General features: G+C 48.1%; 6 protein-coding genes across 6 annotated transcripts; 3 read left to right on the top strand and 3 right to left on the bottom strand.

Annotated features, from left to right (window-relative positions):
* Positions 1-1,523: 1,523 nt before the first annotated feature.
* H6S33_004902 (uncharacterized protein) lies at positions 1,524-2,213 on the bottom strand (the record flags this gene model as incomplete). Its single annotated transcript, XM_044836272.1, has 1 exon — positions 1,524-2,213. The coding sequence occupies one exon, from the start codon at positions 2,211-2,213 to the stop codon at positions 1,524-1,526; it is 690 nt and encodes a 229-aa protein (XP_044690875.1).
* A 1,242-nt stretch (positions 2,214-3,455) lies between these two features.
* On the bottom strand, positions 3,456-4,543 carry H6S33_004903 (uncharacterized protein; the record flags this gene model as incomplete). The annotated part of the gene is made up of 4 exons (XM_044836273.1): positions 3,456-3,647; positions 3,735-3,809; positions 3,910-4,366; positions 4,434-4,543. 4 exons carry the CDS (start codon positions 4,541-4,543, stop codon positions 3,456-3,458), a joined length of 834 nt encoding a protein of 277 aa, XP_044690876.1.
* A 3,254-nt stretch (positions 4,544-7,797) lies between these two features.
* Positions 7,798-8,730, top strand: H6S33_004904 (uncharacterized protein; the record flags this gene model as incomplete). Its single annotated transcript, XM_044836274.1, has 2 exons — positions 7,798-8,158; positions 8,216-8,730. The coding sequence occupies 2 exons, from the start codon at positions 7,798-7,800 to the stop codon at positions 8,728-8,730; spliced, it is 876 nt and encodes a 291-aa protein (XP_044690877.1).
* A 4,429-nt stretch (positions 8,731-13,159) lies between these two features.
* On the top strand, positions 13,160-15,384 carry H6S33_004905 (uncharacterized protein; the record flags this gene model as incomplete). The annotated part of the gene is made up of 5 exons (XM_044836275.1): positions 13,160-13,193; positions 13,304-13,512; positions 13,829-14,538; positions 14,596-15,172; positions 15,226-15,384. 5 exons carry the CDS (start codon positions 13,160-13,162, stop codon positions 15,382-15,384), a joined length of 1,689 nt encoding a protein of 562 aa, XP_044690878.1.
* A 2,634-nt stretch (positions 15,385-18,018) lies between these two features.
* H6S33_004906 (uncharacterized protein) lies at positions 18,019-19,740 on the top strand (the record flags this gene model as incomplete). Its single annotated transcript, XM_044836277.1, has 1 exon — positions 18,019-19,740. The coding sequence occupies one exon, from the start codon at positions 18,019-18,021 to the stop codon at positions 19,738-19,740; it is 1,722 nt and encodes a 573-aa protein (XP_044690879.1).
* A 3,902-nt stretch (positions 19,741-23,642) lies between these two features.
* Positions 23,643-25,505, bottom strand: H6S33_004907 (uncharacterized protein; the record flags this gene model as incomplete). The annotated part of the gene is made up of 1 exon (XM_044836278.1): positions 23,643-25,505. The coding sequence occupies one exon, from the start codon at positions 25,503-25,505 to the stop codon at positions 23,643-23,645; it is 1,863 nt and encodes a 620-aa protein (XP_044690880.1).
* Between the last annotated feature and the right edge of the window lie 1,937 nt (positions 25,506-27,442).

The following is a 27,442-nucleotide window of genomic DNA, read 5'->3' on the forward strand; positions in this document are numbered from 1 at the left end:
TGCTATATGATTCCCAGACTCTGATGATTGATCTGGGATTCTGCTGCCATTTCGAAAGAACCCATGCTTCATTACTAAATGATCCAAGCAATTGGTTGTTGATGTTATTGAATAATTTTTCGCGGTTTCAGGATCAGGGCCTGATCAAAACAAATGTTAATCCCAATCCACTGATATTATTCTAATAAATATCAGGTAACTGAAAGTACTCACATAAGCGACATTTCCACCTAGTACTTTGCTTCCCATATCTATCACACCCCATATATCTTTCTCCATGCTCCCATATCCAAGAATTTGTTTCTGGTCGCTTAGGTCTAAAGGCTTCGGGCACAGGAGAGGTTCTAGCAGGAGGTATCTCATCCAAATCATTCATTTGAGAATGACTATCTGGATCCTGCATAGAAATAGAAGGAGGGTACTGAGAAATTGATTCAGTGTCAGATTTGGACATGATTTCTGTCTGGAAACGCGAAATTTGATGACTATTGTAGGCTTTGTGCAAGGGTTGTTGTGTGAGATTGAACTGGAGATCATGTTCTGTCGTTTGCTTTGACAACTGTTGAGCCAAGAGCATTAATTCCACTCTTATTACATACCACTAAAGCACGGTAGCGCTTATAGCTAGCGCCATAATTCCATCATGTATAACGATTGAAGACATTACATATTCTGATTTGGATATATAAACAGATTATATTGACTCCAAATGTAGTTGTTGCGAGATCCTTGATAATGATTATTTATATATAATTTTATGAATCCAACCAATACCAAAAATTGTCGTAGAATTAGCGCTGGATAATGATACAATGATTATAGCTGGCGGGTATTTTCTTTTCAATTTACATTTATCTCTTCGAAAAGTATCTATATTATGATTCTCAGGGTTTAGATTCGACTCCGAAATATGGTGTTAAGCCTACTGTTGGTAACCATCACCATTCTAACAGGTACCGCTTCGTGCTTAACCACGCAGCCACCAAAGTACCTAGCTGGTATTTTATTTAATATTTACATTCAACGCATATTACTCTAGCTCTATTGCAATTCCCAGGGTTTAGATTCGACTCCGGAAGATGGTGCTGAACCTGCTGTATGGTAACCGCCACCATAGTAACAGGTACCGCTTCTCGCTTAACCAAACAGCCAAGAAAATACCTAGCCTGTATTTTATTCAATATATACATTCAACGCACATTACTCTAGCTCTATTATAATTCCCAGGGTTTAAATTCGACTCCGAAAGTTGGTGCTGAACCTGCTGTATGGTAACTGCCACCATAGTAACAGGTACCGCTTCCCGCTCAACCACGCGGCCATAAGGATACCTAGCTGGCATTTTATTCAATATATAAATTCAACGCACATTACTCTAGCTCTATTATAATTCACAGGGTTTAGATTCGACTCCGAAAGTTGGTGCTAAACGTCACTGTACAGCAATTATGAAAGTTGGAACATATTAATTATTCAAGGTTAATTTGTTTTATTCTTGAATGTTTTACATTCTTTACAAGTAACTAACAGGTAAGCTCCTCAAAGCCCAATGCAGCCCAATCTACCTCCCTTTTTTCATCGATTTTGCGCACATTGAGAATGATATCTTGTGTGAGGTCATTGCAATTGGTACCGTCACTTGCAGCCAGATCTGTACCCTTCCCCATCCACCATTGCTCAACCTTGTACTTATTCTTTATCATTCTCATCAACGGAATTGCAACTCCTAGCCCACCACCAATCTTTGTAAATCTCATCAGGATCTTTTCGCCATTTTTGTCCAACTTCTCCACCCTGTCTGCATTGCTGTATTCCGGATCCATAAGAACGACGATGTTATTGTAGTAGATGAGGACAAAGGAATGAAAATCCGGGTCCAATTTCTTACTTCTGATCTTATGAGCATCGTGAATTGGGCCTGACATGAAGTAGATGGTGCCTTTTTTGATTATTTTAGTGAATGCAGTTTGGATGGTGCATGGCCTTTCGAAGTCTGCAATTTGATGCTCAAGATATTCGTCACTGAGAGTGCTGTTCCGTTTGATTGCTGCAATTTCGTTTCGTTTGCGCTTAAGACTGGTGTAGGAAACGATTCTGGGGTGAATGTACCAGCCATTGATTTTTTTAGAGTTCTTCAATGCCAGCCATGCTTGTATGACGGCTGAATCTGCACTCAGATCAAGGATGGTATTTTCGGTTACTGATTCGGACATTGGTTGGGTTGCCAGTGGTGTCAGTGGTAATTGTCAAAGGTGTGTGATGACAGTGTGGTGACACTGGATTATGATTGGTTGGGCTTGGCACAGGGTAACCCCTGCAACTGGTTTATCAAATGTCGGAGAATTGCCAACTCAACTCAAACCTTACCTCAAACCCTACCAAATCAACTCAATTCTTGGCAAAGTTGAACGGTCGGCCGTCCTGGCTCTACTAACATCCGTGCCAAGATACTGAAGTCTTGGCAAACACATTAGCGGAAACTGCCGCGACATGAACAATCACTCACTCGCCACAGTCAGCAAACACGTGATAGGGCCAATGATTGACAAGGCAAGATGGCCTCCGCGCAAGGTAGTGGCGTGCATAGGGGAATATATTAGTTGGTAATTAATGAACTGATCTGGGTGCCTACACCGGAGTGTACTGTGCACAACAGTACGACTATGAGTCATCTTGAGGACGACAGAGGCTGAATGGCAGAGCTGCAGCTTATCCTCAGGTTCATCCTGGTACATTGGAGGGGAGTTAACAAAAGATGAATGTTTTTCTCGGGGAGCGTTAAACCATGATACCTACTAGTAGGTCAGTACATATAGGTTACCTAATATTTTGATGCTTTTATCTACTCTCCGAGTGCTGTTTCCGAGTGATACCTCATGCAGATGCGACCAATGTTGCTTTACCGTGGGGTAACGTGGTGGCCACGTAGATTACTGGAGTGCTTGCAGCATTTGAATCTTCTACTCTATTCTCTGCAGATTCGCCTCGGTTGTTAATGGTGATGTTTTGCAGTCTTTGCAGTCTGCCATTAGTACTGTGTCAAGCCAACGAGTTTGCAAATTTGATTGTCTTGGCAATACGTGTTTAATTACCACGTCTTTGTTTACTATAAAAGGAGCTCGTTCCTTCCGTTCTCGTCAAGAACTAATTCAATCATACCCTTCAACTCTCTTTGATCTCGTCTTGAATTAAAATATTGGTACCTAGTGGTTCGTTTAATTCTCTCCGCTGGATTCCCGGATTGCGCTGCCGCAGTACAGATACGCAACCATCGGCTCACCACCGGCATAAAGACACTCGGGCACCATGGAAACGGCATGACTTGGAGAATATTAGTTTGATGATCAAATTTAAAATGTCAACATCTCCACCGCCTCCAGCTCAATATCGTAACTAGCCCACATCCCCCAAGCGCAAACATCCCCCCCCTCCTCCCCAGTACAAACGCCCCCCATCTAGATAGTGTTGGACCTCACCAAGGCCGGTCTCTGAGAGCCACCGCCAGTACTGGTCTTGCCCTTCTGCGTCTTCCGTGGAGGGACCTGGAATGGCGGCGAGTCCTTGTGCGGCTTGTCTCCCAGGCTGTCCCTTCTCACGAGGTCCCGGTTACACTTGACCACGTCCTGGCCACCGTTCAAATGTTCGGTCTGTAGTATTCAGGGATCGACGGTCAGAGAACTGTGCAATGACAAAGATGTCTATATCAAAACACACATGGGGGTTCGATCACTCACGATTCCAACAAACTTGCACTTGTTGTTGACCCTGTTGTGTGAATAGATGATCCTGAACGCGCCCGCCTTCCCCTCCTACAAACCCACCAAAGCACCCGCGTTAGCCCAACCACTCAGCCCCCCTCCAAACACAATTACTGCAGCCGCAGACTCGACAGATCAAAACAGGACTCACATCCTCGTAGCCCGGCGCAAAGATCGGATACTCCATCAAGTCATCCCCCGTACTCGTCGCCCCCTTCCCCTTCCCCTTCCCCGCAGCGTCCTTGGTCGCCGCCGCCGGAAACATCAGGCCCGCCTGCCTCGTCTTCTGCCCCGGCACGGCCTTCGAATACGTGTTGAAAAACGTATCCGGGTACTCTTTCGTCGCCGTGCTGAACGTCTTGCCGTTCTCCGCCTCCGTCAACGCAGCCTCAATGGCGGCCCTGTCGAACTTTGCCTGCGCCGGCCGCCGGAAACCCGCGGTGTTTTGTCGGTTGTTGCCCGCGCAGAGATGGCCGAATTGGCCGGCGGGCAGCGGGTCCATGGATGCGCAGGGCTTGGCGCGGGCTTTGCTCTTGGGAGCTTTACCGCCGCCACCGCCACCGCCGCTGCCGCGGCTAGATTTGCCGCCTTTGTCTTTGGCGGGGGAACTAGGGATATTAGTTGCGGTGCGCTGGGGAAAGGGGGGGGGGGGGAGAGCGGGGAGGTGGATAGTACCGTTTTGAGAGGCTGTAGGCGTCGTCGTTGGGGTTGGAGTAGAGGATGGTGGACGTTACGACGTCGACGAAGCAGAGGGAGGCAAGGAGGATGAGCGCTGAGAACTTCATGGTGACGGTGGAAGTTGAGAATAATGAACGTATAAATAACCAATGAATAAATCAATAGAAACTACGGATGCAAAAAAAGCTCAGGACCTGCTGAGGGGTGTAAAAAAAGGAATGGAATGTACGGTACTAGACGGCACTGAAGTGAGTGAGTGAGTGAGTGAGTTAGTGAATGAATGAGGAAGTGAGAATACCAGGCTTTGAGCGGCTTACATATAGCACTCTGAATTCAGAGGATCACCGGCCGTCTTTCCTCAGCTGCGTTGAAGGGTGAAGATACCGGTGTGGAAAGCCTTCTCCCATCACGACTGATCCAAAGCTGGGGTTACAGTCTCACTTCATAGCCCGAGTGTGGGCAACTAACTATAGCACTGTAGTATATCAGGGGAGGAAAACCGGTAACGGTGGTATATTCCCACGCGTACGGCACACCTTCCCGGCGACATTACCAATACCATGGCAGGAGGAGATTCAACCAGGGAACATGACGGATGGGACACATGGCGGATGTTCTAAATCTATGGAATAGGCCACATTGTAAATGCTATTCAACCGGCAGCGTGTGGTACGATCCACCCATGGCCAGGCACGTACTACGAAACTACTGCGCACGCTCTCCGTACCCGGAATTAAGAGTATGAATAAGATCGAGTTCCCACTCCTACCACGAGGACATCCAGCTCTGCAGACTACTGTAACGGGGTCTATAATTGTGTAGTTGTCCCCTTATCCGGTAGGGTCGACATTCATCAGCCGCAGGCAAGAAGCCTGGGAGTGGTGCCTGAGGTTAGTTCGAGCGGGGTTGAGCTGGCCTTGCATGCGGTGGGGTTGGGGTGTCTTTGGTGCATGCAGGTACCGGGGAGGAGCCAACGAGGAAACGCGGGGCCCCAAGATGCGGTGGTGTGGATAGCAGTGCCCGGTATTTGTAATATCGTGTATGTAATATATATGCATGATGACAATGCTGCCTTTGAATCCGCTCCTCGGTTCTCTGTGGCTATGAGGTTGTATTATATAATTATGAAACGGCTGTGTTGGGAAAGTGCTTGTAAAGAGAGATGTTGAACGTTGCAGCCAAAGCAGGTGTCCCCCAACTCCTCCGAAAACTGCCCAAGGGAGTTCTAAACAGCGCCTGACCGGGCATAAACCTTTTTGCTTTGCAAACCGGGCCATGATGAAAAAAACCGAAACGAAACCGAGTTACTGCGTTGCCATACAAATCAACCTGCCCACCACAAACTCTGTCTCGACGTTGCATCCGAACGGGCCCCGTAGCGAAGCACAAGTACCACCACAGCAGCACATCGAGTAGGGAAGTGAGCGGCATCGAGCGGATGGGAGAGTGAGGTGCGGTCGTTGCGTCTTATATTACCCTCTCCGGTTGAAAAGGGTATGCGGGCTGAATGTCTCGAACGAGTACAGTATGTACACCCGCAGGAAAAAAGTGAGGAAACAATGAGTAGCGTGACAACGAGTGCGTCTAACTTGACATCCCCACACCCGCAATACAGCCTCACGAGTATTCCCTAGCCATGCCTTTTGACAAGTCCGGAAAGTGAACAGAGGCTACTCTTAATGAAAACATAAAAGTTATTGAAGCCCAAGCTAGGGAAGAGTGGGAAAGGCTAGATTGGGAAAATGTATATAAAATCATTGACAGCATACCAAAGAGAATTGCAGCAGTAGTAAAGAACAAGGGAAGTCATAAAAAGTGGTAAATATAGTTCAGAGGCCGTAGTATCTATTCTGTATCTCATTGTGTAGTCATATTACTTCTATTCGTTTCCATTTTCACTTTTTCATTAGGGTTCCGATTGGTTCCACTCGTTGTTTCCTCACTTTTTTCCTGCGGGTGTACATAAATTGGTTTATTCCGGGCTGTTGCGTATAATCTAGACCTCCACTACCGTGGTTGACCGTCTGCATGTTGCTAGGGATTATGGCGATACGCTGACGCGAGCGAGGCAGGGGCTACATGTGTGGACTGTGGGGATTTCACTGCTCTCGAACCGAGGAACTAACGGCAACTTGGACTACTCTAGTTTCCGCACTTGGTTTGCATACGAGAGGGGAAGCATCTGCACGGGAGGGAAAAGCACCTAGCGATCTCTCAGATCATATCGCTTCACTCAATGTTGATCTAGAGACCAACCACCGGCGGAAACCGTCCACGAGCCTCAAGCTCGCCCGAGCAACAGCCCGGAACCCCAAAACAATGTTTCGGTAGACCAAAGGTACACGCAGAGTGGAGACGAGTGTCATTTCTCCCCACCAATACCACGCAGACGTACCCTCACCGCTCAGAAAGGAACTTATTCAGAGCAACAGCCTACACCAAGACTCCGGTGCTATAGTCTTCCTCGTCCTGACATCTCAGACCGCTCCATCCCCGCTCCCACCTGCAGAAGGTGCAGAAATAGTGCCCATCTGCCTCGTCAGCATGCCTAATGTTAATTTCTTTGCACGATGTTTCACCAGAGAGCGGTCGTTGGAAGGGCACCAGCTTCCCGATCGGGCGCGGCTTAGTAGATGAAGTAGTTGTGGCGCGGTGCAGGGGTCATGCTGTGTACCTGCATGTGCGCAGGGATCGATGGGATGCACGTCATCCCGGCAGCTTCCGCGTGGGGGTTTAGTTTAGTGGGGGGTCTTTTCCCATCCGTCGATCTACGGGAGCGTGGGGGGCAGATACTCCAGATGCACACACAGCACAGGGCTGGCTGTCGTTGCACCCAACTTTGCATAGCCCCGTACTCCGGCCCTCTGCCCTCTGCCCACTGCCCACTGCCCACTGCAGGCACTGTGCAGCCAACCAACCATGGACCACCACCTCTCAGCTAACTTTGCATGATCCCGGGAGTGGACTAGAGGCGCATCCCTGTCAGGTGAGGTGTGGAGGTTAAAAGCTTGTTCCCCCACCCGCCCGTCTCACATTCTCACATTCCGAATCTGCTCTTCTTCTTCTTCCTCGTCTTCTTTCTTCCTTGCGTCGCGAGTGTCTGTTGCTTCCCATAAACTGCCAGCTTACTTGCTTGCTTGCTTGAATCCATCATAGCTCCTATTGACATTGCTTTGGCATCAGGGCCCGTGCTATTTTCAATTCTATCTGCTACCGAGCTGCTGCTATAAAACGTATCGGAACCGCCAGAGAGCTCCAGTAGCAATCCATCGCCAATTTCACAACTTTCCATCACCCAATCACACCTCCATCAAACCTCCATCACCCAATCACACCTCCATCAAACCTCCATCAAACCGCAATGACCACCCCCGACTTCACACCCTTCACCACCACCCTCTCCACCCTCTTCTCCCAGACCGCGACCCTCCCCGCCGCCGACCTCGCCACCGCCGCCATCGCCGCAACCCACGCCTTCTACCCCACCGTCGCCGCCGCCACCCCCGACACAAAACCCATCGCCGTCATCCGCCAGCTCATCGACCACGTCTGGGCCGCCCTCATCGACCAAGTCCGCGCCGACGGCGCCCACAACGAGAAGCTCGCCGACTTTGTCAAGCTCTATTGGGACGGACTCGTCGCCTCTGCGCCGCAAGGATGCCGCACACAGGACCTGGGTAGGTATGATGACCTCGACTGGATCACTATCGATAACGCGCTCGGTATGTCTCCCCCTCCCCTCCTCCCTTTCCTCCCAGCGGCTAACAGGGTGATTGAAGGCGGCCCATGCGAAGGCGGCGCCGCCTGCACCGGCGAGCACGAGACCCGCGACGACGGCGTCTACTGCACCAGCGACCGCACGCACAGCCTCAACGGCAGCTTCGAGGACCGCCGCAGGGCGTGGGTGTCGTACGTGCACTTCTGCGCGGTCCTGCTGGCGCGCGACATGGTGAATGAGCGTGGTGTGCTGCACCGCGCGACGCTGGGCGTGTTTGAGGGGGAGACGGCGGGCGGGTGGGATTACCGCGGGAGTAATGTGCTGGCGTTTGAGAAGGCGTTGGGGGTTGTTGGTGGGTTGTTTTGGGAGCAGGGGGGCAGCTGGTGGGAGGCGGGGAAGGGGATGGGGGTGCAGGGGGAGGAGCTGGAGAAGAGGTGGGAGGGGTTTGCGGGTGTGTTGGAGGGGGTGGAGGGGGATGCGGAGGGGGATGCGGAGGAGGATGAGGAGGTGAGGGAGGGTGCGGGGAGGGCGAGGGTGTTGTTGAAGGAGATTAGGGAGGCATATGGAAAGAAGTAGATGCATGGAGATGGCGCGATGGAAAGGTTCAAGTAGAAATGATGATGATTTCTTTGTGAATGTTTGAGTGCGTTTGGGAAGTGTGATGACTTGGTGCATGTTCTGTCTTTCGCTTCGCGCCATCCATATGGGAATGCCGGGTGTAGTTCCATGATACCCCAAAAATACCAACAAGCCAAACACCCATTATCAGACAAGTCTACAGTAGTATTGACCCATTTTCAATCAAACCCCCGGCTTCACAAGAGCTCACCCGTACAACCCTCAACCTCGCGCTAGGGTTTAACTAAGACACCGCGAACAGAGCAACACGGTTACCCCAAACCGCTCCATTCTTCGGACAAGGGTTAGGGTGATTCATCTTTCAAATAGTGCATTTCGAACTCTAATAGAAGGAATGTTGAACTAGTGTGGACTAAATCTGAAAGTGAGTTCCATGCGCTGTGCTCAAATCTCGGTATGAGAAATCCTGCCTATCGCGTTAGAGCTAGACTCCGGGAGACTATTGGGTCATGGAATATCACTCGATAGGACGGCACCTTCCGTCGTTGCCCTAAACTGACTCGGACACAATCTCCTATAACATGAAATGTCAGAACGAAAGGTAATCACGCAAATGACGGGTACCGATTGGCCAAAGAGCTGCCGAAAGAAAGAAAGAAAGGAAAAACGCAAATATCCAGTCCCCTACGTCCGGGGTTTGCTGAAGGGATGCGGCTGGCAGTCGGCTGAATTAAAGGAAGAAAGTAAGTAAAAACGAAAACATCCGTTGAATTATGTCCGAGAGTTTGCTGAGCGGATGCGGCTGGTAGCCCACTGATCATGAAAGAACTAATGGATATAGTGAACCCTTATATGTAAAGGGGAGGGGGGAAGGCTTGACGCTACTAGAGTAATTTGTCAAGGTGGGTGGCTGTAAGAAGGGACGTGTCGAGACGACTTTATTATTTCGGATGATTTTTATTTTATTTCTACTTTGGCTCTCCATTTATAGCCGTGAAGCTTTTCTATCAAAATAGTAGAGACAGTTCTAGAAAGTGAAATATATCCAGCCTTTGTGAAATATCCCGAAAACTCAATGAAATTAACACTGCATGAAAGAGAATTGACATGGCCAAGAAAAATCAAATGAATAAAGAATTCCCGGGAGGGAAAAACGAATTTCCCGAATGGGACAAAGAAAATGATAAAAAGAAATAAACGGAAAAACAGACTGCTTAGTCAACTTTTATTGTCCGGAACCCTGTTCCAGCATAATTTGGTATGAGTCTAATAAACGAACTCTCGGCACACTAGTCTCTAGAAGAGGGGGGGGGCAGCCGACTTTCAGCAGGGACCGCTAGAAATGAAGGGTATTTCCCCTCCTAGAGTCATGGAAACAGTTCTTGTTACTAGACCCAGGGGTGAGTCCTGTCAGACCTAGGCCTCACTAACCATAACCAAGTTTATTCACAACCAATTCTATTCACAACCAAATTTATTTACAACAAATTTACTTACAACCAAATTTACTTACAACCAAATATATTCACAGCCAAATGTATTCCGATGACCGATTTCCCGGTTTAACACGGTACCAGGTTGAAAACGTATTTATCTATGTAAGTCATTGATCACTCTTTGCGGTGGTAACACCGGGCTAACCCACTAGTAACACCTAATGGTCTCTATACGCAAATCCTTATGCCAAGGAGAGTCAAAACATGACTGCATGTTGATGTGTATAATGCCGACCTCTGACAGACATGATCACCTCATTCCAACTCTACTACGGGAGTAAATGCATTAATAAGCACATTTTCCACACAACTGTACGTGGAAAAGGCACCAATTGATGCAATTACCGTCGAAGCTTGTTGTAAATGAATCATTGATGTAATTGTATATACTATTACTATGTAAAACTTTTAGGATTCCTTTTAATATAATATATGATACAGGTTGGAGAGCACATTATTCAACACATTATTCAACAATAAACCGATTTTTTTGATTTTAAGTACAGCTTATTAACACAAAATAAGAACAAAAGACATATTACCGGTAGTGTAGCTGGTAAAGTGCTGAGTAAGAGATTGTAGATTATAGGTTCAACTCCTGGTGTTTTAATCCGCAATAGATCCACTGGACAAGAAACCAACAGCAAAGTATCTACCGACGATGAAGGTGATTACCCAATCCAAGCTTTCTTACCTCGGTACTTAACCCAGTGAAGCTAGAAGACGATTGCAAATGTTATATTGGCTTTTCGCGGGCAAAATTGGAGAATGGCATGAGATGGTTAATGTCCAGACGAGGGAGAAAGATACAGGAGCTTGGTTTCTCGTAATGGAAGATTTCCGAAAATGGATAAATCGAGAGATCCCTTGGTTGAATTGCCAAGGAAACCGTAAGTACTTACGTCTACTATCAATCGGAATACAACACGAGGGTACATCGACTGACTAGTTTGATGAAATAAGGAACTTGCCTTGGATATTATCGCATGCAGGAAACGCCTACGGAGATATACAGCTCAGATCATATAAAGGCAGTTTGTCTTGAACTTGTAATAGTTGAGGCGGTCAACAATACATGTCGATTGGTTCACCGGACATTCCAAGAATATCATGATCTTGATGACCAGAAAGATTGGGTTAGAAAGAGATCAAGGATAATTGCCAAGGCAAATCTCCAGTTCATATGCCGCTATTCGCTGATCACCGAACCCTCACAGACCGAAGATAGACTCTATGAATATGCGGTGCGGTAGTAAAATTGTTGGTCGACTGCGAGGCGGTGGACTTGAATCCCGACGCTCGAGTTGTATGGCCAGACTTGGATCACTACCGCGAAACACCTGCTACGATTCTCGATCATATTTAAGATACGTACTCAGTCAAAGCGTGATCAGTTAGAATTAAGATCGTTTAACCGGCAACTAGTAAACGTAGGTGTTCCCTGGGGTGTACTTTGTGAGCCGGTCCAGGTACGACCAATCGAGAGGATCCTCGGCTCCCTTCACAGTCAACTAGGGGCATCAGCGAATTGGATGTTTATCATGAGGTTCTGGGCCGTTTCTTTGTATTCTGGTGTTCTGGCCTACTTTTTTTCGTTTCTGTATATGTTTTGCCACGGCTACCGGGCCGGAGATGGAGGAACCAGACCTTCTAGCGAGTTTGTTTTCTGAATTATGGTTTTGAGTTAAACCAACATGTGTAGCATCAATTCGAAAAGGGAGGTTAATTTTTGATCACTTCCCGTCTTGCCTTAATTATATATTGTGACGCCCCAGGCAGCTGCGCCTTTGTGGCGAACCAGGAGTTCAGAATAGATTTTGATTCTAGATAAATCTCGGGAGAAAGGCTCGTGCTCAGTTTAGTAACTTGAGTGGAACGAAGTGTTATTGATACTGATATATATTTAAACACAAGCATGCAAGCTTTCGAAATTTCAGTGCCCTGAAGTTTACTTCAGGGTTAAGCAGTGTGGCGCGTGGCGCTAGCTATAGTGGAGGCGTGGTACACCTATATCTGAATAAGCACGATTTGGGAGGCAACGTGGGAGAAACGAACACCTTAGATTAGACTTTGTAACTCCTAGACTCCTAGTACTCTATCAATACATGCTCTGGTTCGGTTTTGTCTACACCAGCTTTGTCGATCGTAATCTATGTTCGACACAGCCTAGACTCTAGTGAATACAGAAAACACCCAGCAGCGGGCACAAGACTCCAGGCATTGCTTAGTAACTACTTTAGTCATCATCGTGCTTGCTTATGGCTTAGATCATTCAAGGGTAGCTGCGTCTAGCTAGGCCAAAGGCAAGCTCGAGAGGTGCGCGCCTGGCCGAGTTGACATCCTACCCGTGCAGAGCTACTTCCACCCTCCGTTTATCAGTCATTGGCCTTAATTTAGCTCATATCTACCCATTTTCTATGAGTTTTATCGAGATGTAATTATTTAATATCGACTACTCCATACTCGAATTTATGTAATAGAGTAATTAATTGATACTTCGAAATTGACGGTTGCAAGAGGAAACCAGAGCGGAGGAGCCGAAAAGCTGCAAGTACGTGCAGAGTACGGGTCATAAGTCGAATTCTTTATATTTTACTAGAGTCGACTGTATGCTTAAGCTTCAGGGCGTTGCTAAGCGTACCACAGCTCCAGTTCGTGGGAGAGCTAGAGGGAAACTCTTGGCGCCAAGTGATTCGCCGAGCCAACGAGTCAACGTGATGATGACTCAGCGGCCTCACCATCGCCAAACGTCTTGGCGAGGAAGCGAACATCCCCAACCTCCTCTATTCCAACCACCAACCACCAACCACCTCACACCCCCCCCCCACCTTCCGCAACATCCTCCCTTCTTGCTAACACTCCCTCCCATCCATCACAATCATGTTCCTTTCTCAACAAATCGACTACACATCGATCCCCCATCGCCCCTAATGGCCAGTGGCAGTACTACTAGCAGTGAGCCGGGTATGTTCTCGCTCCTCCCCCCCTCCCCCCCAAAACCATCACCTAGATCCCGTCTTGCTGATTGTCCACCCCCCCCCCCCCCCCCCCCGGCAGACAGACCCCCACCACAGGAACTCCCCCTTCTTCAAGCGCCGCCATCAGGATTGGTCTCTGGCAAACTACCTCTCGTACCGCCATCATCGGACCAAAGATCCCAACCGCATCATCGACAGCTGGCGTCCGTCCCTTGAAAACATCGCGTCCTGCAAGTTGGAATGCCACAACGACAATCAACGCTCCCGTGCCCTTCGTCTCCTGGCGCTTTACGACGAAAAGGAAGGTACATTTCCTTCTCTACCTTCTGCGTATTCTCGCGCTCTTCTCTACAACCACAAGCACGGCGTCTGCTGGACCTCTGTGCTTGACACCATAGCGGGACCGAACGGACGGTCGGCTCGATCGTCCGACCTCATCCTCGCGTATGTGGTGCCCATCTGCTCCGGCGGCCTGTTGGGTCTTCGTCCGGCCAGCGATGGGATTTGGTTCCCCTTCTATCCCCCATCGCCTCGATAACACCGTAGGACCGAATCACCCGGTTCCCGCGTCTATTGTGTGCGATGGGAAAGTGGTTCATGAGTGCTAACACTTGTTTACAGGGTGCCGGATCAGATCGCGTTGCCGGTAGACACTGGCTCCAGAAGCAGCGCAAGTCCCTGACGACACCGCCAGCCCAGACGATTAATTTCACGCCAGTCTTCAACTCGAATGTTGTCAACTCGTCGTTTGCGGTGAATGCCGGTGGTACGGGCCCTGCGGATGAAGTGCCGGAATCCCCCTTCGCTAGTGTGCGTGCTTACGGACATGACGATCCCGAAGACGATGTCGGGGAGCAGGAGGGAGGAGAGGTTGCTGGGGAGCTGCTGCCTTCAACTGTCGGAGGACCAGTTCTGGCTGATGAGCGCGTTATTGAGTCCCTCACCGCAACTTACCAGCGCCAAACCCATCGCTGGCGTCTAGCCTCCGGTCGTGACGTTGAGACTATTCTTTTCGAGAACTGTCGTCGCATGAGCTTTCCAGCCTCGTCTTCATCCCTTGCACTATCTTTTACCATCGACCTGGACGACCCAAACATGCGCTCCTGGTTTGAGCCCGAAGAATTGGACGAGATTAGCAGGTCGCTCCCTGAACCACCCAGCACGCCCGGCATACTGTCGATGGTGCAATCGCTGCACCGCTTCCGATCCTGCAAGAACCCCGCGGATGTGCGTAACGTACTGGCGACTACTTCCTTCCTCGAACCGGGCCAAACCTTTGATGCGGAGCGCGACTTCCTTAGGATGTGGGCCGACCTTGTGATACGCAATCTGTACCTCCCCTCCTTCCTTTCTCGTGCCGTATAACGGTCCTAACACTGGTCAAACAGACTCGTCCTCTGGGAATCACCCGCTCACCCCCTCCGCAGCCAACAACTCGAAGACTTTTACTCGAACCTCATTTGGGCGCCAATCCTCGATCAATGCTTTCTATCCTTCCCCTCAATCGTTCTTGTCCGCAAAGACTCGCCCTGCCGTTCTACCGCCGCTCGCAAAAACCGAGCGCGCACACTCGATACCCGCATGCGGCAGGGCAGACGACTCGATGGCGTAATCAGGAGCACCGGGGACGAGGCCCATGAATTTGGTGGTATGGAAGTGGCACGCTCTGCGGCAGGGGGATTGAAATCTACCAAGCGGCTTGGTGACGAAGAAAAGCTCCTGAAGGCTCTCCGGGACATGCTGCCGGTACTATGCGGGCTTGTGAAGGTTCCGGGAGAGGACACGCCGAGTCTGCAGGTGGTCGGTGTGCTCTGTGCAGGCTTGAAGATGCAGGTCATCAAGATGGGGTGTTGCCGGGAAGGAGGGGTCGCGGTGGTTCGTCGACAGCAGGTTGTGGAGATACCCGAGGAGCTCAACGGGTTGACTGGGCTCACGAAGGTTTTGGTCATGGTGGCCAGTATGAAGGTATATTGGCAGTGTTTTGAGGATATCAGATCTAGCAGCTAACCTGATTGTAGGCCGTGGTTGAGCAGACGTCGAAGGCGATATCAGAGAGGCACAATTCGACGAGCAGCACGGATAAGTCGGACGAGGACTTGATAAAGGAGATATTGCAAGGGACAGCCGGGGAGACAAACCTGGGGTGGGCGGCGGACACGCCGGAGCCGGAGCCGTAGGACCAGACATGTTCTTCATCATGTAAAGACACTCCCTCAGCGGGATGTTATCAATGTCATCTATGAAAATTTCATTCGACTTTCCCGCCAGGTTAGCTCGCGTGATTGGAAAAAAGTGAGCAGGCCACAGTGGGTCCTGGCCTAGTGAAAAATGGTGCTCTAGAAACAGGTTTGAAGGTGGGTTTATTCTACCTGCTCGCTAGCTGCCCTACCTCGAATATCCCCCAACGTATATGGACATAACCTCCGCTCGACCAGCGAGTGACCAGAAACGGCAGATATGAGATGCCCCTCACAAAGGCTCACGGGGGCATGACATGCACGGGATAAATAAATAAAATCGGGAATGGCGACATAGATACGGCCGAAGATCTACGATGAGGTGACTTTATTAAAGAATTAATTCTGGTGGTAGTGGAAAAAGATACTCGGAAACAAGCAGCTGTTGGATAGAAAAAGAGCCTTAAAACGTATTTTTCCTATACTACTGAGAGGTTTCGAATCACTAGGTGTGCGCATTGCGTGGTTGCATGCATAGTAAGTCTGGCCCCAGACTCCTTTTAGGTAATGAAGTATTAGAAAGAAAAATTAAAATGGCGGTGGATTCGGTAGAGTATCCGGTCTAGATCAACTGTAGGTCCAATCATTGATCGACGTTCGAATCGGAGCGAGTGGGACCTACAATGTCAGGGTAGACACACACGGATAAACAATATTCCTAATAAATCAATTAATCAATGACACAGTCCCCCTGTCCCGCGCCTAGCCCTGATTTAGACTTGCATCATCAACTATAACATTTGTTGACGCTTTTTGCGCTAGGTCTCTTCGCGGAAAGGGTGGGACAAAATTTCCCAGGGAGCAATAAGCATGCGTCAAAGAGTAAAAAAGGCTCGAGGCGATCAAGAAATCCGGCACCTTTCGCACGAGAAACACACAATAAAACGTAGCTAATCTATCTTACGTAAGCAGGAATGGAAGGCCAAGTAGAGTGCTCTGCTAGCGTCATGGGTTATGTCTTGGCGCGGGCCTGTGATTCGCGAGTGACCTTCGGTGAATGGTACATCATAACCACCAGAATGTGCCGATATGCAGACCAAGTCCAGCCCGAAAGCACTATCTAGTTACGAGTACGACCTCATTCTGCCTGCGACAGCTGTTTTCACTACGTTCCTTTAGTGGTGGCAGATTTCCTGTCGCGTATATGTACAGCCACTCTGCAAAAGTGTTTGTGATTCCGATTTCGGAGTGAGACATTTCTCCATATGTAACGTACCGTGGCGGACCATCAAGATCCCCCCCAGAGAGAGAAGACTTTCCCAGCGACCAATGGCGCCCAAATAAATGAAAAATAAGATCAATGACCTATCTTCTTTTTATATATAGTCACGAACTATATTATATATTTTTCATTGTTTTGTATCTCAACTTTAATAACATCAGTATTACGGGTGCGCCACACTGCGCACTGACATTAAAACTATATCACGAACACTTTTGCTGAGTGGCTGTATTTATCTTTTTTAATCTACTGTTTCAATTGATTGCTGGCAGCACGGATGAGATCAGAACGAACGAATTATCTCACCAGAAGATGGAGAAGTGTCCCTCATGATTACGTTTCAACTGTGCATGTGAAATGCGCATGACTTGTCCAGAAGATGGAGGCGGGTGAGAAAAGGTCACTTGTGGGTGAGAAGTGTCCTTCATGATTACTCTTCAAACTGAGCATGTGAAATGCGCACGAGGTGAGTGGATCAATACATAACCCAGATACAAATTTCTCGATTCTGCTGCAATGCCCACCAACTAATTTCATCCTAGTCAATACGCGGAAAATCTAGGCCTCTAATCCAAATACTCAGTACCCCTATCTCTGAAACTTTATCCCGCATGAAATAGGATCGATTGGTTCCGAAAAGTGTTGGTATTGGCTGAAGATGCGGGTAAATCAGGAATAATTACCTCCAGCTGGGATCGAGGAGCAGAATGCACAAAGTGAGTCCCGTGAAGCTGCGCATTTTAATAGACTCATGTAAACGCAGGTAGAATTGAGATCTCGGCCACCAATCACGGGTCGATCGGTTCATTGGGCTTGCCAATAGTAGAACTCCAGTTGTACCATGCATAATGTGCATGCTGGTACTGAGCTTGACGCGGTATAGTGAGCGGGGAAATATTCCACCGAGCTGTGATATGTCTTTCGTGCAAAGCCTAGCAAAGTCTGCTGAGGCTAAGGAAAGACTTATTTTCCCGTACCTATATGAAGGCGACCGACGCTCATGACTCTGGTAGACCTAAAAACTAAAGAGTCAAATCCTGTGTCAAGCATTTCTTATCCTCAAGCTACACATTCTATCAACTTGCTAAACCAGCCAGCCTTTCACGGCCATTGTCTCTGCCTATACTTTGGACCTAGATATTGAGATTCGACATATCACAGAAGAAACCCCAAAACGCTCTAGCTAGCCTAGGTACACCTAGCCCCATAACCCATGTCCTTGATACGCGTAGTTGACTCGCAATCGATAGGAATTACCCTTCAATTCTTGTTCCATGGGAAACAGTCGGAATCTGATCTACACAACATGTATCCTAGCGCTCGCAAATCAGTCCCTCGTACAAGCTACAGACATGCAAAATATTACCTATGCCGATAAGAATGTCACAGTTGTCGGTCTTAAAATCAAATTCCGGTCTGAGCCAGAGGGCCGTGGAACCATGGGTATCATTCTTAGTTGTGTTGCAACTTTCCTCTTCTGCATCTGGGGGACTGTCCACCCTAACATCGTCGTCGGGGCGAAATCCTACTACCGACTCTTCTACAAAGCAGTACTCATGCTTATCGCGGTTGTTGTCCCCGAAGGTCTCATACTATCCGCCTTTGCGCAGTATCGTGAAGCAAAAGAGCTTCACAATCTGTGGTTGGAGAAGTATAAAGACGAGAACGAGCCATGGTATACCTTCTTGAAGTTCTGGGAGGACTCCAAGAGTACCTTTGGCATGGAAGGGGCATTCTTTGTGGTGATGGGTGGGTTCGTGGTAGCGAGCAGCGCTGTTGATGGTCAGGGTAAGGATACCGAACAACAGGCAACCTCCGCACATATGGCACAAAACAAAGAATATGTTATTCTCACATCTGAAGGTTTTAAACACTATTACAGGAATCTTATCGACAAGGACGAGATGAGGTGCCATAGAAAAGCAATTCTCGATAAGGGGAAAGCGAGTAATATGGCCAAATGTCTCGCCGGTCTCCAGGCGTCGTGGTTGATCGTGCAGTGTTTTGCACGATGGCAAGCAGGTTTACCTGTAACGTTGCTTGAAGTTCACGTGGCAATACAGGTTTTCTGCACAATGATAATATTCTTCTGCTGGTGGAGCAAACCTTTGGATGTCAACGAGCACATTGAGATAACCCTGGGAAGGAAGGGCGGACCTTGTAAACCAGACGATGGGTGTGATCAATTCGACGCGACCAGAAACCACTCAAGTTCTCCCTCAAAGGCGCAGCCTTGCCTAAGCCGTCGGCGTACCTCACTAGCCGTACCGGACGACCTTGAGCGCGGGGGAACAGGCGCGGGGCAGGCAGGGGGTGACCTGAAGTCGGAATGGGATAGTCTCAAGTCCGAAGAGAAGAAGCTCAGAGAAAATCGAGAGAAGAATATCGCGGTTAACCCCACAGGCCAAAGGTTCATCCGCAAAAGGACGCCACCAGACCTAACCGGAATAACTGCAAAGGCTTTCTACGACATCTCCAGCTGCCTCGACAATTCAAACAAAACTGATAATTCGGACAAAAGCGGAAATAAACCGGACAGGAAGACGGACTGGATAGCGATGGGGGCCGAGGTATCGTTAGTGATTTTAGCTGGCGCCCTACATGCCGCGGCGTGGTACTTTCCTTTCCAAACTCAAGCTGGAAGGGTTTTATGGCGGGCATCGTCCGTAGGCATGTGCGCGTCTCCCACCCTCGCCGTGCTTATTGCATCCGTCACGGCCTACCAAGTAGACCTAGCGACCGCGGTCTGGGAAATCCATCTCGGGGACCGCGAAGATTATACAAGCAAACGCCATCTCCGGGGGGTTACGAAGGCGGTCGGCGATCAGTTAGGGAGAATGGCAAAGCGACACGGCTATCAGATCGATCAGCAAGGAGAAAATGGAAGGAATAAACGGCATGGAGCTTACATGACCACTTTGCATTGGTTGCTGATCTGTGTTGTTTTACTGTTGCTCGTGGCGTATGCGGTTTCTATTATTATAATCACGATCATAGCCTTTCTGAGTATGCGGCACCCACCCGTAGGATCATATAACACACCGAGGTGGAACGACTATTGGCCGCATTTTTAGAGAGGGAAGAAACTTGAGTTTGTAGTCTTTCATACGATACAGAGTGTTCTATTGAAATCTTCATTGCTTTGTGGCATTGATCCTATTCTGGCATTTCATTTTTCATTTTCTTTCTTTTTTCATCTAGTTTCCCAAGCCGTACCTACATCACCTTCAACCGAGTATTTGCAAGTAATGTTCATTGGCTCGAGGTGCTGCAAGCATTGCGATTCGCTCTCGGCGTTCGTCAATGAAGTATATATGTATTGAAAAGGAATTTCGTTGTCGCAATTTAGACTGAGATGAAACTGCACTTAACTAAACTAATCATGAAATGACCAGTAGTAAATTCAAATGCGATGTACAGCGCGTGGGTATATAGCAAGCGACGGAGCATTCTTAAACACAGTAGTGACCTTTGTTTTGAGTGGAACGCCACCAATATGCGAAGGTCTGTAGGTAGAAAGAGGTGGTGCCACTGGGGAGAGGCAATGGCCGAGAATGAGCGGTGAAGCGAGCTGAAGGCGTGATGATGGTGCACGATGGGGACGTAGAGTTCCGAAAATGCAGGCTCAATCGCATTGTCCATGCCACCGTACTGCGCCGCGCACGTGTAAGCTCCAGTACCAACCTCAATGAGCCTGCCCTGCGCCCCTACCCGTATGTGGTCTACCTAGAAACACGAGAAAGGACAAATTGGCCAGATCCGCCGATTTTGTAGAGACAATCATGTAATATCACTCGCGCCAGACCTCCGCGAGCCCGGGTTTTTTTTTTTTGTTTAATTCATTAATTGCATCGCCCGCCGGGTCGGATATATGCCCCCGCCACTAAGACCGCACAAAGCGGTATTTTTAAGAACCATGCTCTGTTAAATCAAAGGCAACTCTATTACAGCCAATTACGGCTCATCGCTTGCTCTACCACGGCGGTAAATGCATCAAATGATTCATTGCCCACGTAAGCACAGCAAGTAAATGCATCAATTGATGCATAACCTGTTGTGAGTTGTGTAAAATCGTAGGCGTGATGCATTCTGGATTACTTTACTGACGATATTCTACCAAGAACACATTTGCTGACGATTTTTGTCCAGAAACTCGTCTGGAAAGTCGTCTGGAAACACATTGACTGATGTATTTACTAATGCCCACCGCCAAACATGATGAATGTCGTCTGGAAAATTGTATGGAAAGTTGTTAGCGGTTTAAATCTATCCGGCTGCCATAATTGGTAGGTAAAGTACAGAGTAAATACATCGGTCAATGTGTTCTCAGACGATTTTCCTAAAGGCATTCTGGACAAAACTCGTCAATAAATGTGTTCTTAGTGGATTATCATCAGTAAAGTGGTAGTGAAAGTCATCATATAGGTAAGTGTTCAAATCTGCTGCCCAACAAGCTATTTGACATCCCTCCCAATTTCGGACTTTGTAAATATTTTATCCATTATGTAGGTGAACACGCCTCCATTTGTGGTTGATATAGCTCCAATTTAGTGCCTCAATATGTCAACTGATAGCTTAGGTGGTAAGAGATGGGACAGTTAAGCACAATAATACAAGTTCGATCCCGGCCCGATATCATATTTTATTTTTCTACTATAGAAATGTAGAACACATTTGCTGAGAAATTGACAGACGAATTGACAGACGAATTGACAGACGAATTGACAGACGAATTGACAGACGAATTGACAGACGAATTGACCGATTAATTGACGGGCATGTAGATGCCTTGGGTAATGTAATCAGTAAAATCGTAAAGTGGGACTGGGTATGCATTCGCCGATGCATTATCTGGATGCATTATTCTGGTCATGGTGCGCGAAAGGGGAAAGCATTTACCGATGCATCGTCACGATGCATTTCCCACCGTAGTAGAGTTGTACCAACATCTACGTGGTGGTATTTACTAATGGTGGATGTAGAAACATGAACTCGCGCAAACATCAGCCCCAACCTGATCTGTCGGGCCACCCTAACAAACCTCCATAGGCCTCGCTTATCCCCCCCCCCCCCCCCACCCCTGGCTCCCCCCACCCCTGGCTAGCGATATCTAGAGTTCAATATACCCCCGAATTTCTCACTGTTCAACCCCCCCCCCCCCGTTTCTGGCCATTCAACATGAGATGTCACTCGCGCCAAGGCTCCGCCCCGACCACCGGTATGTCGGGTCTACGCTCTCGTATAGGACGCGGCGTGAAGCACCGGCCCCACACAGGAGCTAATGTCGCATTTTATGATATTTAATCCACATACACTGTAGACCGATAAACGGTGGCGGTGGTGTTAGTGACAGTCTCAAGGGCGGTTACAGTGCCGGTGATGGACGCCTCGTGATACTGGGGCAATATTGCTGACGATGTGCACAGCAGCGGTTGTGTTGTGGTGGTGGATTAATAAGTGTAGCGGTGATGCATATATGGAAAGAAATGAATTGATTCGTTTTCTGGAAACATCGCTGGAAAGGGTATAAGGTTAGTATCGATAAACTCAGACGGTTCCTCAAAAATCTAATCCCACTTAAGTTCAGTGGCGACCAGTGCCTGCGTAGGAGTGGCTGCTGGTGCTACACAGCTAGTGAGGCACACGAGACAAAAGGTCTCGAGACTTTGTTTTTTTTCGACGACACGAGGCAAGACGAGACCTGTAAGTGCAAGACAATTAATCTCGAGAGTGACCAAGGCAGTCTCGAGACGTCTCGGGGCACCGTAAGATGTTGGGGGTGGGGCATTTTCGAGGCGGAGGGTCTAGTACTTTGATTAATATGTGCATAAATTCAAGGATTATCTAAACCCTAACCCTGATTCTGATTTTCATACGAGGCCCCTAGTGCTCGAGCTACAGTCTCGATACTTTGCCCGATATCCACCCTAGATCTCGTTAACCACAAGACCCGCTCTTCCCAGATGCAAGAAGACGAAAACAGAGCCTGGGCTAGTCTAAACTCGGTCACAGGCTAATCACAGGATTTTTTAATATTTCATACAATTCTATGGAAATATATTTGACTGTTTATTGGTGGGAGCATCTCATATTATTAAGCACTTTTCTTTTCAGAGACTCAAATGAAGGATTGAATAGAAGATTTGGGACTCAGGCCTAGGTCGCTGGACCGCCAAAATTAGTCCCAGTCATACCAGAAAAATTCCTTCCTGGATGTGCGTGCTCACCTATTGAGGCCTAAATCTGTCGATAGGAAAACCTGAAATCTTCACCTATAGTGATAAAGCAAGACTATGAGTGAAAAAACTAAAGATATATCATGATAGATCTCAGATGATAGTCAACAGTTCTTCTCTTCTTAGGCTCAAAACAACGTATATCGGAGTGTGAAGCATGGGTAAATAAAGTTTACGTTTTCCAGTCAATTAGCTTTGAGTTAATTATGGAATGGCGTATGCAGTGACATTCCGTGCTATACATAACCTGAGCAAAGTATATTTATCTATCTCTAGTAGTGTTGTATATTGCTCTCTCATAGCATCCAGCAGACGCAGTGTCATAGATTCGCACTCGTGGGGACAGGGGGTAGGGACGTGGGGCGGGGCTGTGTCACCGCTGTCTTCCACAACCATAAACTGGGCCCTAATATATTGCCGCAATACCAAGCCGTAACAGAGGTAGCTATTTTTAATAACTGGTCCGAGGTTTGACTGAATGCATCTGCTAGAGCTGAAGGTGTGCGGTGGGGTAGGGAGTGTTATATTTGGGGTTATAGAAGTGAACGTGAGCATATTATTTCTGGACGTTGTCATGTACGTAAAAAATAGTCTGTATTTATGTATTCGAGTTTATATTGACTCCTAAATAAATAAAAATGAAATTACAGAATGACTTCATACGAGATGGGAACAACCGGGAAGCTCATGTCTCTAGCGCTATAAAGAATCAACACACATATATAGATATATTTGAAATGTTAGATATGTGGAAGATATGCCGCCCACGCCACCTTCTGATATACTCCGCTCAAGGAACTCCGCAAACTAACAAACGACTCAAGCAACAAGGAACCCGCAGCCACGAGATAGATTATCCACAGGATATATCCCAAGTACCACTGACTATCCCTCAATTTCTTTGCGTCATGATCCACCTTGAGCTTCTTGATCAAGATTGCCAAGCCGGCCAAAAGAAGAAGCGCAAGCGGCACAGATCCGACCACCAAGCATGAACCTCGCCAGACCCATCGCTCGATTTCCGATGGAAAGTATGAATTCCAAGCCGTTGCGTGAAGCCCGGAGTAGAGGATGTAGAAGACGCAGGCAAAGACACTCCGCTTTCTGATGTCCCTTGCTCTCGCATGCTCGATGGTGAGATCCTCTTTCATCTGGTTGTCACTTTCTTGATTGTTGTCGAGGTTTTGCGGTATGTTATCTTTCCGGAGGGGAGTTGTTCGAATAATCTGATTACCGATATCCTCCTTGGGGGATAGCTGTGGTGCCACGATAGGAAGTGGTTCATCCTCTCCGTCACCTTCTTTCTTTTCTAGAGGCATGGTCGTGATGTGAAATATCCCTGTGATCTGTTCACCATGGCGACATCCCCGACATCCCTTTTTGATTACCGTTCGGTGATTTGGGTTGTTGGATGGATTAGGACTACGAATCGCTGTAATCTCGCCCTCAGCAATCGCCCAGAAGGAATTAATAAAAACGTAATCCGGCTTCTGGGGGGGCAATAGCCACAACCGCCAGATAAACCTCCCAAGCCCGTGTCTTGGACGCACTGCGTATGATGGCGCAGCCCACCAAAACTCGCTTGGGTTTTCGTTGTTTCCTTCAATTTGAAGCTCGATAGGCTCATTGACATCCAGTTGTTTGTTCCACCACATGCCATAGATTACTGCAGCGATGAGGATATGAATCGAGACATGAATTTCAAGAAACGCGAGGGGCAAATGGGCTACACGGCGACCGATAAGCTGAAGTACAAACCAACCACCCTGGAAACAGACAATCATCTTTGCAAGCAAGCTTGCATTTCCCTTGTCGACGATATCCTTCAATTTGACCTGGCTGATCAGTCCTTCAGGATCCTTCACAAACGCACGGTAGAAGTCTTCACATGTGATGCGGGTGCGGTCATCGGACCTGATAAAGCCACCCATAACAACAAAGTAAGCCACCTGCATTGACAATGGGGCTCTAGAGACGCCCCACCCCCATCGTTCCAGGAATTCAGCAGTAGGGGCCAAGATGTAGTTGTTGAACAGACTCGTGATAGGCTCCTCGATTGACCTTTTGGCCCAGGCTGCAACACGAAAAAACAGTCTTTCTGGAAGGGTTAGGGAGCGCTCTATAGTGTGATTTGTCTGTTCCGGGCTTGCCTGTCGGTGTACTTTTGGTGACTTGGTCGATTCAGGCATATCTCCTGATTTCTCCGATGTGTCGGCGTTAGTTCGAGTTTTGGAAAATCTCTTTTGTCTCTGATCCATGTTTTGCATGATAAATCTTGCGGCGATCAACGCTCGATGTAGCTGTCGTGCATGACCCCACTGCATTCGAGCGGCTGTCAAGATATCCTCTGGCATCACAAGTGCCTTAAACGACATCTCTAGCTTCCTCTTAAAGCGCTGATTGGGGGTTCCGTCGACCATGACATCAGGGTGAATAGCAGTCCATACGCATAGGCCGAGGGTGACGCCACATGTGCAGATGATACTGAATGTACCGCGCGTATTAGGCTCTGGGGTCCATGGCACATACACCTGGCCTGGTGGCGGCACAGGGGTAGCGAGGACACAGACGGCTAACAGAAATAGCAGAAGCTTGAGTATCATAACCTCCGAATTGATTCAAACCGACTTTGAATTTGGTATGCTGGGTCAATGGCCGAGATTCTTCCTACTTTTCAATAACCAATCCGTGAGAATATGTGCCTCAATGGCTGATGAGTTAGGGTGCGTCATATCTAGGAAGATCGCAGATTTACCTTTACCAAGAACAGATAAGATAAAATTGGGCTCCGGTGAAAGATATTTCTCACTGGCGCAAAGGAAGTTCTGTATCTATGAACAAAGGCCTGTAGCCTTTAGTGAACATGGGAGTTGAACAAGAGATAAAGATAATGTGCTGCTTACCTGTAGACAATAGTGTTCAGAAACAATCACGCTGATTCCCTGACGAGAAAGTTCAACACCCACCAGAGGTTAAGTGTTGCAAACCATCCGAAACTAGCTGCCCGAGTTGCGCGAGGGGTATTTATATAGAAAATTCACTCCGCAGTGAGCTTGCCCTGCGCGTACGGAAGTGCCAAGCTAGGATCGCGATCGGACGGTCTGAGGTGGCCTGTAAAGGTTCAAGAAATAGTTCATTTGAGGGCATCTGGCTTAGACTACCAAACCTTGTCCTACGGTAATACTGAGATAGCCCTCTGATTTTATTAATATCAGCCAGCTCATCGGGGGTGGGTAGCCAATATCCCTGGGGTGTCTCTTTTTTACTGCTGCAGCAAAGATGGATAGCGAGTAAAGCGTACGTTGTGTGAAACTCAATAGGTGAGGTGGCATAGAACACAATATTGGCGACCAAATACGATTTTCATGCGGATTCTACCATTGTGACGTGCGCAGAGGTACCCCCGGCTTTAGGAATACATTTCTTTATGGTATGTGCTCTATGTATGGGCAACCTGCCTGCATGATCTCAAGGATAATCATCTGCGCGAGCTATGGTGGTAAATTCGATCTTGCTTCGCGGGAGGGGCGGGGTCGGTTGCGAGTTTCAATGAATGAGAGTCAAATGCATGAACGAGGCTTGAAAAAAGCATATAATGAATCGGTGAGACTTTCTGGGGTACCAAAAATGCACCTGAATGCACCGGCAGCTCCAAATCTTGCAAAGACACAAATGATGGATGACGCCCGGAGCCTACTAGCTAGTCCAGTACTTGCCCGCACCTCAAGTCAAATGGAATTAACACAACAAGCATCGAGGATCTGCCCTGTGGAAGTCCCTTAGCTATCAAATCACTAGCGCCACCATTTGATTCGGAGATCACTCATTTCACCCTCTACAAAGGTCTCCTTAGCAAGCTGCCTACTCCTCAATAGCAACACACAATTCCAGGGGGAAAAAAGCATATACATCCCGAGACAGGACCGGAGCACTTTTATTCAATTTCATTTTATTTAGGTCGTGATGAGAAGCCTTAGGATTCACATCGTGTATGATAGTAGGGTGTAGGTTTTAGGCTCTGGGCGCCATACTCTACATTTCGTGTACTCCACTGGTATGTACTATGACATACATAGTGTCTTGACGTGTCAGATATTTAATTTTGTAGAGTAGGTATATGATATCAGTATGTAGGTACATATTTGGTCTCGTGCGAGAATGTTTCGATGCTGCGCAGAAGCCCCAGTGACAAACGGATGCTTGCAGGATAGAGTAGTGATTGGTCCGCGTAAGCGAGTCTTTCTTGTGATCGTTGATTCAGATAGGCTCGATCCGGCACCAATATGGCGTACTCTCCACGATGCGGTTCGGCTCGTGCTGCAACAAACCGATAGGTGCTTGGGTGCGCGTGTCTGCAAGGCTAAAGATTATCCCCAATGCACATTCTCTACTGGCCTGAATCATGTTTCACCCCGTCTCACTTCAACGTGTACGGGCGTTGAAGTTCAACCTTTGCACCCACTATCATTAACACCTGTGAGACTTTGCTTGACACCTGCAAGGCCCGCTACACACCCTGCTTGATACCCGAATTGCTGTT

This window comes from Morchella sextelata (assembly GCF_020137385.1).
Source record: "Morchella sextelata strain SCLS chromosome Unknown scls_18, whole genome shotgun sequence".
Lineage (NCBI taxonomy): Eukaryota > Fungi > Ascomycota > Pezizomycetes > Pezizales > Morchellaceae > Morchella > Morchella sextelata.